General features: G+C 46.5%; 1 protein-coding gene across 1 annotated transcript in view; it reads right to left on the bottom strand.

Annotated features, from left to right (window-relative positions):
* The window catches only part of LOC144177780 (cytochrome P450 3A41-like), a 55,208-nt gene that overhangs the window by 1,153 nt on the left and 36,829 nt on the right, over positions 1 to 17,226 (bottom strand). Inside the window, exons 11-13 of the mRNA XM_077705351.1 lie at positions 12,355 to 12,446; positions 5,425 to 5,568; positions 2,966 to 3,128 (exon numbers count right to left, since the gene is read on the bottom strand). Of these exons, the coding sequence (XP_077561477.1) occupies positions 2,966 to 3,128; positions 5,425 to 5,568; positions 12,355 to 12,446 (399 nt within the window). The remainder of the gene's footprint in view (positions 1 to 2,965; positions 3,129 to 5,424; positions 5,569 to 12,354; positions 12,447 to 17,226) is intronic.

The following is a 17,226-nucleotide window of genomic DNA, read 5'->3' on the forward strand; positions in this document are numbered from 1 at the left end:
GCGCTTGCATTTATCGCGTTGCATTTATCGCGACCGCGCGCTCACGACTAAGATAGGACGATGCGGGTTCAAGACTAAACACGAAAACATTATTTATGCTTTCGACTTTGAAGAATTGTAGAAGGAAAACTGCAAGGACAGCTGCTCATAACACATGCATGACGGCACATGACGGCGCCAGACGGCGCTGCGCCAGAGCAGCAGAGATACATTCGCGCGATTTCAACTGGATACGGATTGGCTATAGCTCCGGCTTGGCGAAACTGGCTTGCGTCTCATGTAAAGACGGCCCGCCGCATCGTTATCACCATCAAACAATGGCGTCCACCCATGAGTTTGTTTTTGTTTTGGGTGGCAGTGCGGACCATGTGTGGGCGCACCGCGCATGTTTTCGGTGAAACTAATTGACCTGAATGTATAAAAAGTTAGATAGCTGGCGCTATGCTTATTTTATTCCAAAATAATTGTTAAAACCCAGTCCCAATGAGGGAACATTTCGTTGAAGCGAAAGCAAGCCAGACAAATGGTTCGTTGTGGTGAGGACTTTGTTGCATTGACTTCTATGGCTAGCTGATGGGGAACTGGAAATATTTCGTTGAAGCGGACTTCGTTGTAGCGGGATTAGACTGTATTTCGTTGAAGCGAAAATTTCGCTGAAGTGGACTTCATTGTAGTGGGATTAGACTGTACTAGGACTTCACAGTGCGGCGTAGTGGAGGGCTATAGAGCCATCAAGATTCCGTGGGGATCTGTGTTGCGCGCCAAGCTCTTGTAGACACAGGAGTTCTGTGTTCTTCCTTATCAGAAAACAGCCCCCCATGGCTGGTAATCAAACCCTCCACTTTGTACCCAGCAACACAATGCCTCAGCTTCTCGGCCACCGTGACGGCTGTTTCTCCAAAGTAAGCACTGGACTGTCGCTTACTTCGAATGTGTACCTGCTGTGCATTTCCGACCGCTACGTGGCGAAGTCCTCTTTACCGAAAATTTAATGCAACGAAATTTCAATAACAATTCAGCACAAATTCGTGGAAGTCCAAACACTGAAAGACGACGCCGCTTGATGCCGCAAATAATTGATGGAATGAGCGCCATGCCTAGCAGCTGCATTGCCAACAAGCTGCAAAGGAGCGAGGTCTGAAGAGAGATGGACAGTTTGATAAGTGTGGTGTACAGAATGGCCACTAGAGGATACCAACAGTGCTGCCACCGGCGCTTCGTTGCAAGTCGACTTCTTCGGCTTCATTCGTGATGCATAGTTTGTTTCAGGCTTAACTAAAAGCATGCGTTTCACATCATCCTGCACAGCCTCTTGTGTCTCGTTTTTGAGGCCTGGTGACACTTTTTAGGTCCTACACTAGTGCTATCAGTGAAAAAAGTTGTTTGAAGATCAAGTGCAGATTATACAAGCAGTCACCAGTAGTGAAAAGAAGGACATTATGGGTTGCTTTGGGATCCCTCGGAGTTCACTGTAGACGCTATCGGCAATTCGTGTGCAATGATGCACCATGCACGTTTTTTTGATATCCACGAAGATGATTTTGTTCTGATGACGGTTCTTGCCTTGGAAATGTCTTGTGAGGCAATGGACTTATGGTGGCATTTTAGCCAACTTTCAGATTGGCAACGTTTCCGCTCAGTACCACCACGGTGCGTTTGAGGGTTTCTTTCACTAGCGATGTGGATAGAGATCCATAGCACATAAGAGAAACTTGTTGGGTGAGCTGGTGAATACTAGGCTACACCATTTTAGAGTTCAAAAGACAAACACCTGGAAGGCGACAGGACAGGCACTTGTCCTGTCTCCTTTCATGTGTTCATCTATTTAGCCCTATAATAATTTCGCCGAGTATTCGCAGCACAGTTTTCACCCATATTATCAGCTCTTCCCTGACATATGCAACTTTGTTTGTTCTGAGAGTTTCATTCTGGCAAGTGCTGCGCCACTTCACAGTTGCTACCAGCCCCACATTACTGTTCTTGGCCACGCAGTGTGCAGGCGATATTCGAGGCGGCAGTGCGTCTGCCATATGCGCGTTTGTGTGCATAGGGTTGCCACCTGCCCAGTTTTGGACTGGCCCGACCGGTTTTTTAAACAGTGGGCCGGTTGCCAGTCCATACTTAAAACCGGCCGTCATTGGCCGGTTTTTTGGCCCTCGTGTCGTGGTTATGTCTGTTTTGGCATTTTATAAGCGCCAATTCAACAACTAAGACGATAAATATGTGTCGACAAGCTGCGCAAAGACACGCGAGCAGAGAAAATACGCAGGCGAGCGCGCTGCCTGAGATGAAGGGGGACCTAAGATAGGAACAAAACATTTCAAATGCTGCCGCCGCGGTCAGAAATTGCGGTTACTTTTCAGTAAAGCACATACAGAGCAATAAAAAAGCTCTCAATCACTTTCAGTACAAATGTTATGTTGATTTCTGTCTAAGAAAACGCTACAATAAATGGTGCCACATGTCAAAAACATGGCGTCTTTATTAAACACAAATTAAAAAATTAAATATTCTATAATTAAATATTCTATATATTCCCTCCCTCCCCCTCCCCCCCCCCCCCCCCTTTACAGGGGCCGTTTTTATTTTCTCAGGGAAAGGTTGTAACCCTACGTGTGCACAGGAAACATTCTACTCTGTTCATGCTTAGCGTTAGATGTGAACTTCAGTGTAGTGAAATTTCAATTAAATCATCAATTTTGCTGACTTTTTTACACTGAGGTTTTACTGTACTTTAATGAAGAAAAGCTTTTTTTGCATCAACTCACAATCTTCATTTTTATTCCCAATCCCCTTATTTTTTTCAACCAGACATTTTGATATGTTTTATTGCACTATAGTTTTGACAAGAAGAAGGCAAAACTGCTACACTTCAAAGAAATATCCAATATAAAGTTCTGGTAAATGCACTAGTCTAATTTGACTCGGGCAAACTCTCTGTCTGACATCAGCGTTGCTCACGTACCTGTGTCTTTTCTGTGCGCACAAACTGCACTCTGTGCACCGAGTGCAGTAAGCACAGCTTGATTGATTGGAGTGCGAGCCGCATCCCGATGCAGTTCCGTGGTCCCGCCCCAAAGGGAAGATAGGTGTACGGCTGTATCGAACCAACATTCTCCTCACTGAACCTGTGGGCACAGAAAATAACGCACACAGAATTAGATATCCATTGCAGAAAACAAAACTATTTGGCAGAGGTGCCCATGCAGGTCTGCTGCAGATTTCAGCATCAGCTGATGTCATTATTGGCTGAAATTGTATGTCCTAGCAACTGGTCAACTAAACAAAAGGGTGAGCAAAAGGCCCCTTTTATTTGTCATTTTAGGCTGCTCAGGATTCCTCAAAGCAGCTCCATATTTTATTTCCCTATGGAACTTCTATTGCGAGAGCAGTTTTGCACTGCCCCAAAACTGTTCTAGACCGGCAAAAAAAAAAAAAGAGAGACTAAAAGCTGATGTTTTAAAATTACCCAAGTTTTCTAGTTTTTTCCAAGTGGTTTTGTGAAATTCCCTCAATGACAGAACTTCGTTCCATCTCAAGAGGGCGGACACAATGTCACCTCATGCTACCACACTCTGGTAAGCATGTTAAAGAATAAAAATGGCTTCACAGAATTATAATTAACCAGTACGGCTTAGGCTAATACAAAGCACCAGGCAACACTTATTTCTTTGTATAAAGTGTAACAGCGCAAAAAGGATGATGGATGCATAAGACTGCACAGGACGGACGCTGCCTTGTGCCTTCTTCTGCATCCCGCGTCCTTTTCACGTTGTTACACTTCAACATGGGTACCCACCAACTCGCCCAACCGTCTATTTTGTTGCAACACACTTATTTTCTGGCCACAACATAGCAGCTTTGATATAAGTGCTGAGAGTACTGCTGCATACATCATCAAACAAACATTTCCCATCAATTTAAAGATAATTACACAAATAAAAAGGGGTTGCTGTCTAGCTCCATGAATTGCCTTGAACCAATTTCAACAGGGGAGCTGTTTAAGCTCAGCTTAGTCCAGTGGCGTTAGCAAAAAAAGAATATCAAGAAAGAAAACTGCTCCAGCGCGAGGCACCCAAGCGCAACCTTCGCACAGCTGCGTAGGCGGAATCAAGCCTTGCCTAGAAACGACGTCACTGCACAGACGCAGAGACTTCGTGCCGCCGTGACGAGCACATTGTTTAGACTCCTTCAAAACATGGGGCAGCTGAAGAAGTATGTAACTCACGGGAAAAAAGAAGCGCAGTGCAAATGCCATCGTGCTGCTGCCCGGGAACATACGAGACGGCTACAATCCAACCACGAGTATCGCGCAGAAGCCGCAGTGCCTAAACAGCAGCGATTAGCAGAAGATCCCCAGTAACAGCCTTGCAAAATCCGTCTTAACTTGGCCCCGCCCCTCAACACTTCGCCTAGCCTAGCAAGAAGATTGCAAAACCTAAGAAAAAAACTTAGCAAAGCCTAGCAAAACCTAGAAAACTTTAGCGACACCACAAGAAGCTAGGTCGACCCGCAGTTCCACTGTTTCTCCAGCCATGGCGCGCCACTAGTGCGAGCTACACCAATTTTTTTTAACACAAGAAGTAGAGTGTTTTCATGGGTGGGAGTGCTTACTCAGTATTCCACAGTAAGCAGCCAGATTCTCAAAGATCAGCTCCTTGCCAATGTATTACGAAAAATATTTCTCAAATGGAGCAGCCTGGTGTCCTCAATAAGTGGCGATGATATCCAAACTCCATTCTTACACTTATGGGCAGTACCAATGTCATTTACGTGCACAATATCAGCGTGTTAAAATTTCAACTCAACATTCACCACATAGTACTGGCACAAATGACACGATAGCTGGGTTATCTGTTTTAAATTTGCCAATCAAGGAAAAATGCCTGCGGTGGGTCACAAACAAGTTGTTGGGTGTTGCTTGGCTTATACGAAACTGCACACAACTTCCGGAATCCAGGAGATAGGATGACTACTACTAGCATGTATACTGTAATATAAACGTGTCTAATGTATCAATATGTGAGAAAAAAAATTAAGAGCATTTAATCACCAAGTCCTATAAATACAGTCCCTTTAAATACAGTAAAACCTCGTTACGAGAGACACTGTTACAAGAGACACTTGGTTATAAGAGACACTTGAATGAAGGCAGTTTGGTTGGTTTTCCTATGTTCGCCATGTTAGCAACATTGCATACAAGAGACCTTGGTTACAAGAGACACGTTTTCTGGTTCCCTTGAGTGTCTCTTGTAACGAGGTTTCACTGTACAAGTTTGTGAGTGTGCTGTAGTTTCTACCATACCACCATAACCTTACCTGCCTATAGAAGGTTTGACATTCTGCCAAAAGGAGACCTTAGGGTCAAAGAAAAAAGCTCTTTGTGCATTAAAAGCTCAGTCGGCCAAGGGTGCAACCTCCTACCTGTCTGGATTGAAAAGCTGGGGCTCTGGGAAGTATTCGGGATCATGATGCATGGCGAAAATGGGGATGACCAAGGTAGCACCCTTGGGAACCTTGACACCAGTGTCACCTAAGACGTAGTCAGTGGAGGTGATGCGCTGGGTTCTGAAATAGTGAGAAAAAGAAGAGAGCGAAACTCTCCTCATCCTGCAACACTCCACATCTTTCCACTCTTTCATTCCCATTTCAGAGTTGAGACATTCGACACTTGTTCGTCTGCTTTTCTGACGTGTAGAACACTAAAGCAAAATACACGTGACGCTTATTGGTACATGAGCGAACATTTTTGCTCATTCTTTAAGATCTTTGCTCTCGCCAATTCCTACGTCTAGTTCGTGCAGAAAAGAATAAAAGAAGTCTCGACGTTTCGGAATTTTGCCAAAGACAGGGGTGAGACATTTGAATGAGATTTGGGAGCAGTTTTTGTAGCAGCAAAATCTTGATTTTGGAGCAGAAGAACCTTGATTTGAAGCAGAAGAACGACATTTATTATGTCACCTTAGGAGCCGATAAAATTAAAATGTTTAGCAACTCGGGGCGGAGGGGGGGAGGGAGAGTGCACTTTTGAATCAGTTTTCAACGTACACCAATAAAGTTTTTTCTACCAGAGTATCACAAGGCACCAACTGCACTAGCTATTTACAAACCACTTTTAAATTCTTAGCCTCTATGCATAGAGTGGAGGTCCGTTGAAAATATCTAATTAAAAAACTAAGCAATCGTAAGGCACTTTTATTATCATGTGAATGCCGAAATTATTATTTTTGTAATCTTACACTCAGCTTTAGGGCACAAGTGTAGACTCGCCACGGCACCTCGTCACCTCGTCACGTCACCTTGTTTGCGCAACTTTTGCCACGCCAAAAGTTGCGCAAACGAGGTGACAGTCGTCGCATCCCACCAGCGCTCCCATTTCAATACCCAAGGTGCACGTTCACTACGATCGTAATTTGAGCAGCGTTGGTATGTTTAGCCACCTCCCTTTTGGCATTAAATTTCACTTCAGATAGATGAACCATTATTACTAGCGTGTAATAATAGCCTGTCCCGCTATCAGACACTGCTAGAACATTTTCCGACGAAGTAGCCTGCGCCACCACTTATGCAGTGTCGATCGTCCCATTCCCGCCGCTCACAATCTCGCTGTCTAAGGCAGCAATAACTCGGCATTTTGTAACACCGAAACGAGTCTGAAATTTCACTTCAAGCGCGCACCACGCCTCACACTCAAGGCCGAAACACAAGGAATTCGCGGGCACCACGTTGTTTTTGATGAACTCCCGTCTTTCTAGTCACGCAACTCCGCGAAACATCATGGCATCTGAGGCATGGAACCTGCCCGGAAGGAATTCAAGTCTTGTGCGGTTGGCTTCATCCTTCATCGAGCCATATGACACGGTTCTGCAAACTTCTGCGGAGTGAGTGGGGCCGTCAAGAGCGATTTTACCGTGACTGCCTGTGGACCCACTGCGGCCTAGCCTACCCTGCGAAGTCGCGCCTCCGCGCCTACCGTGACTGGATTCGGGTAGCCAATCAGCACACGGAAGCCTTTTGAAACCACGTGCGGCCAGGCCTTCCGAGAAGGAAGAAAGCTGTTCCACCATGAGGACGTGTAATCTTCCTGGGCGACGCGCACTTACCAGAGGTTCACCAGAGGGTGCTCCAGCTAGGACCAAAGTTCTGCTTCCAGCCGCAACTAAGCCCAGTGGGGAAGGTGGCTCTCACTAGAGGTGTCAGTGCACATGTTCCGGACAATGAACGATACAGGTGCATAAGTGACTGCATGGAGGCCGTCGGGTGGGAGGTAAAACCTGTTAAGCGTTCCCCAATGTCTCCCCTAGTTAAGCACCCCGCAAGCAATGAGCTTCGGGTGCTTGAGTCGGACAAGGAGGGTTCTTTTGTTGTACTGCCTGAGGCTCTTTTTGGCCATAAGGCTTTGGCAGCAGTAGAGGAAAGCTTTAAGAAAGCGGGCGTTAGCTTGGTGGAAAGAAAGAAAGAGGCATGCTCCTTGCTGATAGACGTGAATTTGGGCAAGTTGGCCAAATCGGTAAAAAAGGCTAATAAGCTTCACCTTGACGTTTTCTACACAGCCAAAACCCATAAGTCAAGAATCCCGTTTAGGGTAATTGCTACCGAGCGACACACGTGGCAGTACTGTGTATCTGTGTTTTTACAGAAGTGTCTTTCCACTTTGCACGTTGAGGATCCCTTCCTTGTCCCCAATTCCCATGTTGTAGTGAAGTTTTTGGAAATGCATCGCCTTTCTCACTGCTCTGCTATTAGCATAGATGTGGGAGATCTGTTCTATCCGCTTCCCCATGCCGATCTTTTGCCCGCTGTGAAGGAGTTCATTTTGATCGATAATGACGAAATGGCATTAAAAAATGTAAGCGGCATACCTGTTCCAGCTTTCTTGGAACTTTTCACTTTTTATTTAAGGGGGGACGTGGCTTTCAAAATCAACTTTTTTATTTCTTCGTGGATATTGATGAAAGTTGGCACAGCAACTGGAAATGCTTCCGTGATAACACCATAAAAATTTCAAACTAATATTTTGAAAACTTTTTTATGTATTAAATTTTCTTTCTGTTCCGCTTGTACCGAGCTTGAGCGGCTTATAAAACATGATAGAAAACTTGTTCGAAGTGCTTTGCATTCCCAAATGAATGGACGAGGTCGTGACAGTTTTAGAATTTTTTTTTTACAACACAATGTTTTTTAGTTTTCATTTTTTTAGAGGTTAATGTCCAATAGGCATGTTGACTGTGAACGATTATTTGAATAAAAAAAATCACAAAAAACAAATCTGGAAAACCAAGAGTGTCACGACCTGAACTGTTCATCAAGGAATGTAATGCAAGAAACGGAATCAAAATAGACCCAGCGGTCACAAAGAAATCCCTGGTACAAGCGACACAGGTGGCAAAAAAAACTGTTTTGAGAAAACGGCTTCCGAAGTTGCAACATAGGTTTCACTTATCAAAAGTCGTCACGGTTGTAGCCTTTCATGTCCTTTTGAACATGGGGCTTCTGGAATGCCTTGCCTTGAAATTGGAGTGCCTTTTACAGCCTTTATCTTTCCAGAAAACATCATTTTCAGCTCCTCTGTGAAGAGTACATACCCCACTTTGCAGACCACAGACCAAACGAAGGGGGAGATGGGTTTCAATGGGCTTTCAATGCAAAGTAGGTTAGCTGGTTGGCTGTATCGCACTGAACAGCCTCCATTTGCAGTGTTGTCACCATGGCAACAAGTTAAGCATTTTTTTTACTTAAATTTGAACATTTTTGGCTTTTTTTTATGTTTTATCATCTTGCCTGGCACAGCAACTTAGTACTCATACGTGCAGGTGTTCATTGCCAAAAGTTTGCATACCACAAGGATGAAAATGAGCGACTTTGAAGCTTCGTAGAGTATTCTGCATAACTCCCAACTTCAATGCAAGAGCACATTTTTTTACTACTTTTGACATTCAAGGCATCCAATATTTCTCGCAGCAAAGCCAGTATGCCCTAAGCAATGGTATCAATAATTTCACTAAAAAATCACTGTTAAATGCTGCGGCAGTAACGTACATTTTTAATGCAGAGAACATATTTTTATTCCTATATTACTAACTCAAACCTGTTTGCATGAAAATTACAAGTGCACGGGAAACGTTGCACAAGAAAGGCGATATGGCTCGCGCGCATCGCAGCGCACGCTTACCGCGACATATCGAACTTTGATTATACCTGATATGGCTGGTCAGGTTGCTTTTAAGATTAAATCTAACGTCGCAGGCATTAATTACAACTACTGGCGTTCAATCGTAACCGGTTGCCTAGTCATGTGCTGCTCCAATGCGCGTCGGCTATGCCGCGCGCGCCGCAGCGTTTGACGCGTCGACCGTTTCTTTCTCAAGGCTAGCGAGCCCACAGTCAAAACACAGCAATAACTAAGCGTGTAAACATCGCAAACCCGGCTAAAAGTTCACTTCACGAACCGCTATCGCAAGCGCGCACACCGCGTCACCCTCCGGGGTCTGGCGACGGTAGAGTCACGCGCACCACGAAGCGTTCGATGACCTCCTCCTTTCGAGCCACACAACTTCCCGTAATCTGGCTCGTTATCTTCGGCATTCCCACCGTGATAACATCCGTGTTGAATACCATAGATTGAACAGAAACTCGGCCGAGCGAAGCGGCGAAAATGAACTCAAACCGCTCGCTACGCAGCTCAGGCGGCCGCCATCTTGCGTTGCGTCCGTGACATCCAATCAGGAGGGTCGTTGTTCTGCGCCCCGACCGGAGGACCAATAGCGCTTCAGCATCTATTTCTAGCTTCGTCTGTGCGTCGTTTCTTTTCTGCCGTTTGTGCGTTTGTGAATGAACGAAGATAAAAGAGACGAGCGGAACCGGAAAGACGATCGCTCGGCCGATCTAACCATATCAAAATGGCCGCGCCCGGTGGCACCGTTGCGGAGATAGAGCGCTCCGAAAATTGCCGTTTTTTCGCCCTTTTGCGCTGATAGTTAGTCACCGCGCCTGACAAAAGTATTTTTTTATGCCACTTTGCGACGCTTTTCAGTCTAAAAACTTTGCAGACGCATAGAATAGGAAACATAGAAGCTGAATATGTGTGTTTCAAAAAAACAATGTTTTGGTCATTTTTCCGAAGTTGAAAGCCGCGTCCCCCCTTAAACTCTTTGGTTATTTGCCGGGATGGTGTAGTGTACACGCAGAAGTCGGGAGTATGTACCGGCTTGCGAGTGGCTCCAATACTAAGCGACATTCTTCTTGCCAAAGCTGATCGCTCTCTTGAGAGGGACCTGAACGGCATGGCCACTAAAGTTTTCCGTTACGTAGACGACTACCTGGTTATTTTTGAGGATTCCTCCAGCCTAAGAGCGACCATGGATATTTTAAAAGTATTTAAGCAAAGGGGTTTGGGACTCAGTTTCATGATTGAAACAACGAAACAGAATGGCATCCAGTATCTGGATCTGTATCTTCGGTTTGATAAGGAGCATGTCTGCTGGATGCATGCGCCACGATCGCGGTCAAGCCTTTGGTGAACTACTCATCGGGCCATACCAAGCTTGTAAAAAACACCATTGCCTTTTCATGTTTTCACTCAGCCATTTCGAAATCGTGCCAACACATGATGACAAGCAGCTTCAATGAGCAAGTTAAAAAGTTTTAAGGGAGGCAGGATTTCCACAGGACCTCTTGTCATGGCCGTGTGAAAAACTTGTAAAAATCCTAAAAACAAATTCCGGCGGCCGGGATGTTGCAGAGGACACACAAAATCCCCAAAAAGTTGCCATCATCCCATACATTCATACAATCACGCACCGCCTAAAAAAAGTGGGTGGGCCATCGCTATGAAGTGCAAGTGGCTATCACGGCCTGCAACAAATTGCATTCTGTATGTGGCAGGCTTGACAGAAAGATAGAGCGGGGAAGTGATAAGAAAAGGGTTGGTTGTGGTGTCAACCACAAGAACCGGTATGTCGCATGTGCAATTGGGAGTTGTGTACAGCATTCCTTTACCCTGTGGCCGAACTTGTGTTGGACAAACTGTTCGCTGTATCAACGCGCGTTTGAGAGAACATGAATTGTCATTGAAAGGCCCTGTATCATCCCATCATTCTTTGCATTGTGCTAAGTGCAGCCAATGCAAACCTAATTTTCCTGCCACTAACATTTTATTTAGGCACCGCAATCAAACAACCCGCAAAATCATGGAGGCATTTCGCATAGCAGAACGAGGTAATAAGTGTGCAAGCCAAACAAGCGTGTGTCTCCATCCTAAAGAGATTGCATATCTGCGTGTGCCTTGACTGTAACATGTGTATATCTAGTTGTGGTATCACCGTGACCATTGTAAACTTGTTTCGACCATGCGCAATGTCTTTTTATTACTTTATTGTTTGTGTTGAGTATTTATATTCGCCCTTCATGACATTAAAATTTAGTTGTTAGACCAGCGGCTGTCCTTTTGTTGCCCTTCCTTCGGCTTTGTCTGAGTTTGCGCTGGTTTTATCCAAGAATGTCTTTCCAGCTAGCCCAGCTTGCAACCCTCCGACAATTTTTTGCGGGTTTTTTATTGAATGATCAATCAATTAAACCTTTACAAACAGCATCACCTTGGAGATGGTGTAAAAGTATGCCGCCAGTAAGCGTTTTTCCCCACTGAAACTGACGGTAACGTTAAAATCCCTGGCCCTCAGACCGTTTTGGAGCAGTTTGGCGCAATTTTCAAGCTTTTGGAGCAGCCTGGCACAGGAAAACAAATTTGTATCAAAACTGCGCAATATGCGCAGCTGCCTCACCTTTGCAAAGATATGTAAATGGAAGCATCTCGTGGTTTCTGAGCAACCTGCTCTTCGTGCTTTGTTGAAAGAGATAAATGCATCATGTCGCATCACCCAGTCCCCTAATCTCAGTGGAAACAGCTCACGCATAGAAACAGCCCTTCACACTCCCATGCTCCCAAGAGGCCCTTCCTCTCCTGCCCTGTGCTCACAGCTGCTTTTCCCACATGTTGCTTAGTCGAGCATGAGCACACAGACTGTCATACTGACTAACATATACTAACTATAGTAGCATGAATCAGTATGCAGTGCCTCCTGTAACACCCTATATATTTTGTCAGCCTTTTCAGGTGTGGGTGCAGTGGCGTGATGCAATAAAGGAAGCGTTGTGTCCCTGGCTTCAAAAGCAACATTGCTGCCTGTGCTCACCCGTCATGGCTGCACCAGTAGCTTAACTGACTGCTAACTTCTCCTCTGCCTTGCATAAGCATGGAACATCAACCTATCGGCCTAGATGGTCACTGAGGTAGGCCAGGGTCCCATAAAGCACACATTTAAACGCCAGAAAATCTTACTTTTCCAGGCACGTTACCTTGGGACAGCTGGGAACATACGCAATGTCTCCGAAACCACGCAGTGCAGGTACTTCAACTTGAGCACGACATCAAGGCCTGGTTCTGGACCCTGAAGTAAAAGCGCATTGCATAAGCTTTGGTATAGAAGTTTAGCTAGCATCTCTGTTCAAACGAAGAACAAAGTATGTGCATGAATTTGGAAAAAAAAGTTCCATTCCTCTTTCACACAACCAACTTTAAGAAACTTCGCTTTAAAAAAAACACAAACATTTTTGAACAGCAGAGCCGTTTAAGCTTTTAGGTCCATTGTATAGCATTACCAGAAAAAAAAAAAAAAATATCAAGGAAAAATACCAAGCGCACAAGAGCATGTGCCCATGAGGAGCGCCTGGCATTGACCAGCTCGACCTTCGAGAACACTCTGGCCAGCGTTCGTGGCATGACCTCTTGCGTGCTCTTCTACTCGCCAGTTCACGTGCGTTTGTGCCTAAAGTGGGCAGCACAGACGGCGAGTTCGCGAAGCTGGTTGCCGCAGGTTCTAGCGTTTGCTAACGAGGTCCACTCTGGGAGAGATGTGAACAGCTGCGAAAAAGGCAATCCAGGCCTGCCAGTCATGGAGAACTTTCAGTGGCCGCTTCGGGAAATGTTATGTGAGGCGCATCGGCCAGGTTTCCGATGAAGGGATAGAGGCCACCAGCTCTGCTGTTTCTCAAACCTCGCACCAATAGTGCAAGAGCGCCAATTACTTCTTTTTTTTTTGCCAAAGCAGCGTAGGGATAGTCTCGTCCGCTTCTCTTGTACCCGTCCATTTTTTTTTGTGCTTGTGAGGATGCCATCATACCAAGTTGTCCAGCTTACCACCATCCTGCATAGGGAGCTCTTATGGCTTTATGCCCATCAATGTCTAGCCACAAAATGCACTGTGTAGTTGTAATCTGTTTCAAAGCGAGCTCGATTCCCAGCCGCGGCGGCCGCTTTTGTGATGGAGCCGAAAAGCAAAAAACGCCCATGTGTACGAGATTTCGACACACGTTAAAGGTCCCCAGGTGCTCAAAATTAATCCGGAGCCCTCCACTACGGCGCGCCTCATCACCTGCGTTGCGTCGGCGCGTTAAACCCTACAATCAATCAATCAACTAGTGCAGGGATCCAAACTGATGTCAAATTCTGCAAATGATGATGCAAGCTGCACGCCCCTCCCCTATGTGCATTCGTAACCGACAGGGCCCTGTCCACCCCGTGACACCATGGAGTAGCATAACAGTCAACTCAAGCCGTGGCAAAAATGCTGCAAATTGACCCACTCGAAAAGTGTCCACCTAGGGCAAGGAGCTGGTGCGAATTTTAATGGTGTACATGATGTTGCAACAGGAACAAACGCAACACATAATAACGTGTGCAGAAGGGATTTCAATTTCGGTTAAGATGCGCCATCCCCTCCCAGTCACATAATGTCCATGCAGTGGACAAGCATTGCATACGCAACTAATGGACCCTGCATCCAGAGAAAAAAGCCTATAATGAGCAGGAAAATTATCACGTAACTAATTTTCATTGCTTTGCTGACCATTCATGACTTGGTCACGAGATTACCTACCATTTTTTTTTGTTATCTCCAAAGGACCAAAAGCCGGCTCGCATTAAAGACAGCCAAGGGCAAGCAGCTTGGTTTGCAACTATACTAAAATAAGCCCAGTGAAACTTGATAACAAGCAGCAAACACAGATGCACAGAATTTAAATTTTTGTTAAACTCTTGCCAAATTACTGTGCAAATCCCATAAATTTTACACCACATATCATACTGGGTTTACTCACGTAATGAATGCACTCGCATAAATGAACGCGCCTCCAACTTTGATACCCCGTAGCCCCGTGAATGGCCGTACTGTAGCTTCCCCACTTCCCTTGCTCTCGCTGATGGTGATCGCGCATGTAACCTAGCGCCATCTCTCGGAGTAAAAATGAACACTCCAGTCCAGTGTCATGGTACAGGCAATCAAAACAACGCTCAAAGGATCTAGCCTTACTTTTTTTCTGGCAGCCATTCCCACTGAGTAACAGAGTTGTCAGTTGCTTGTTCCTCTGCTTATCTGGTGATTTACAGTCGGCAATGGGCCAAAATGTTAGTTACATGGCTGGTTTTAATTAAGTTAGATGCTGTGGAGTATGCAGTACAGCATGGAAACCGTGCTACTGGTAGGCATTTCGGAATTGACAAAGTCCACAGGCATTACTGGTGCAAGCAGCACGACAAGCTGCGCGCTATGAATCAGGAGCAGCGTGCCTTCAGGGGACCAAAGACTGGCTCCAAATGTAGAAGAAGAGGTCCTGGAATATGCACAAGACCTGCGAAAGGCAGGCTGTGTCATTTCGCATGAAATAGTCAGAACACATGCGCGACAAAGCACGGCATTGCCTCCCCCGCTTTCAAAGCGAGTAATGGGTGAAAAACACACCTCATGCAGCTCAATGGACTATGCTTGAGGGGGTGCATATCGCTTTGTCAGCGACTGCCTCCTTGCAACAACAACAACAACAACAACAAAAAAAAAAAGACTTTCACAAGTTTGTGACACATGCCGGCGGCGGGACCAAGTGTTTGTACTGCCGCAAATTAGGAACACCGACCAGATGACCATCAACTCCGACACATGCCCATGAGAAGGACAGTTCAACAAAGAGGAGCACATAGGGTGGCTTGTCAAAGTGACACGCGCCGAAAAGCAGTGATTCATGGTAATGCCAGTTGTCACAAAACTGGTATCTCAAATTAAATGGACTGCAGCGAGGACGGCCACTTGTGGGGGCACACTTTGGAAGTGGCTGGCGATCTGAACAAGGCTTCTAGTGACTCGGACGAGGGGTGAAGCACTGAGGCACAAAGACGACTGTAGCGCAATGAAAACGCTGTCTGTTTGCAAATATCACACTAATGCATTTTCTCTGCACTGCAACCTTCTTTGTTCATCCCGAAATTTTTTTTTGAAAATTACCCTGTATAATAAACACACCCCAACTTTGCTTTTACAGAAAAAAAAAGGGCACTGATTGCACGAGCAAATACGGTACATAGCCTGGCACAAATTGAACATATGGAGCTTTGCAATCTCAACTTGGTAGACGAAAGCTTGCCTCACCCCTGCTCTGTGAAGACGACACTGATTTTTCACGAGTGTTGCCGCAATCTATACCATGAAATGCATTGCAGCGACTGCAGCGAATGTGAAGAGAGCATCAGTGACATGCACGACAGTCCTGGAAATTATTTCATGCATCAGTAAATGTGAAAAGAGACCAAACATCTCCAATGTACCATGAGAGAGATAGAAGGAGCGAAACAAAACTTTTATTGCCCCAAGCGCTAATTGAGGGGAGGGGTGGTGAACGAGGAACGAAACACCTTTTGAACATTGCTACAGGAGGAACACCTACACCAAGGCAAAGGCGGATCAAGGGAAATGCTCCAGTACACTGAGTGTGTGAAAGTTGGCCTTCAAGACTTCTCAAAATTGCTGCACAAGCGGTTTATAGACATGGCCACCGAAAACATTCTAATGTCTGTGGGAATCGTGGAGAACCGCGACCTGCGATCCCGAGCCAGCGCGCGCTTCGGGAGAGACGCTTGTGCGCTGGAACCGGTCCGGCGCTCCGCTGGTTCGTCGGCGTCCCCCGAGAGATGGCGCCACCAATGTGTGCGGGGATAGGCGCGCGGGCGCGGGCGGCGCGAGCGTGCGCGCACGGGAGAAGGAGAGTCTCGTCGGAGACCCGGTCGGGGCGAGATCGGCGGAACGCGGCGGTGATGGATACTTGTGTCTCAGGTGGGAGCTTTGTTTGTCGCGCGCCGTGAGTGCCTGCCTCCCGTTCGCGGTCACGACCCGGACGGCGTGATTCGTGAATGCCGTCGAGCCCTGTGCTCGCATGCTTTGGGATTCCCCAAATAAACGGCTGTGCTTCGGCACTACTGTCTACTGTGTTCTCGTATCGGCGAACCTCGCTGGGCTGCCGTAGCCATGGGAGCCCGCGTGGTTGACACGCCGGGAGCTAGCGTGGTGGCTTATGCCAGGACTGGCTAAGGCCCCCGAGGAACCCCTCATATATCCCACAACGGATACCACCGGGAGCCACGCCAGTCACCACTGCCACGGACAGCGAGGAGAGACGTGAGTACCGGAGATCCGGCTTCCCCACCTTCCTTTGTCTACCCCCTTGCGCCTGCCTCCTGATCCTCGCCGGACGGCTGGGTCGGGACGAGCGAGAATCGGCTACGTGATTTGGTGGCACGCCAATAAACGAGAGTTTGGCCGTTCGTTGTGTTCGTGTGTTCCTTGCTGCTCTCTGCCGCACGCCGGTCGGCGGTCCGTGGCGGAGTTCAGCCGAGCTAGCCTTGCGGCCGGAACCCTGGTCCCCACATGTCGGATCCAATGTCCCAAGCGAAGGCAAAGAATTTGCTTTTATTCTTGGTGTGGGGAGATTTGCAAAAGCAGCAATTCAAAGCCCACAACTACACAACTGGGATGGTTGTCCCAGGGGGAAGCAAGATTGCTAATCTACAACGCGTAAATGTATGGTTAGAAAAGGAACGAACACAGGTTCCTGCTTGGTGTAAGGAGAAACAGATATTCAAAGCTGACAAAGCAGGCAACCAAAGGGAGTACTCAATACGGCTTGAGCTGTTTACCAATTCAATAGCATTGTGCTTGCAATGCAATTTTGACATGGTTTTGTATACGGAATTTCGCACAATCAAACTATTTTGTGATCTCTGCGCGGCACGATACATTGACATTCCAGTGCACAGTGCGTGACTATTTCGTTCTGGCAAAGGTGCAGACCATTTTCGTATTGGTAGTCCAGGAACTGATGCAGAGATATTCTGTGCTGGAAGCA

The sequence above is a fragment of the Haemaphysalis longicornis genome, unplaced genomic scaffold, assembly GCF_048455015.1.
Source record: "Haemaphysalis longicornis isolate Haplotype H1 unplaced genomic scaffold, Haemaphysalis longicornis Haplotype H1 scaffold_308, whole genome shotgun sequence".
NCBI classification, from domain to species: Eukaryota; Metazoa; Arthropoda; class Arachnida; order Ixodida; family Ixodidae; genus Haemaphysalis; species Haemaphysalis longicornis.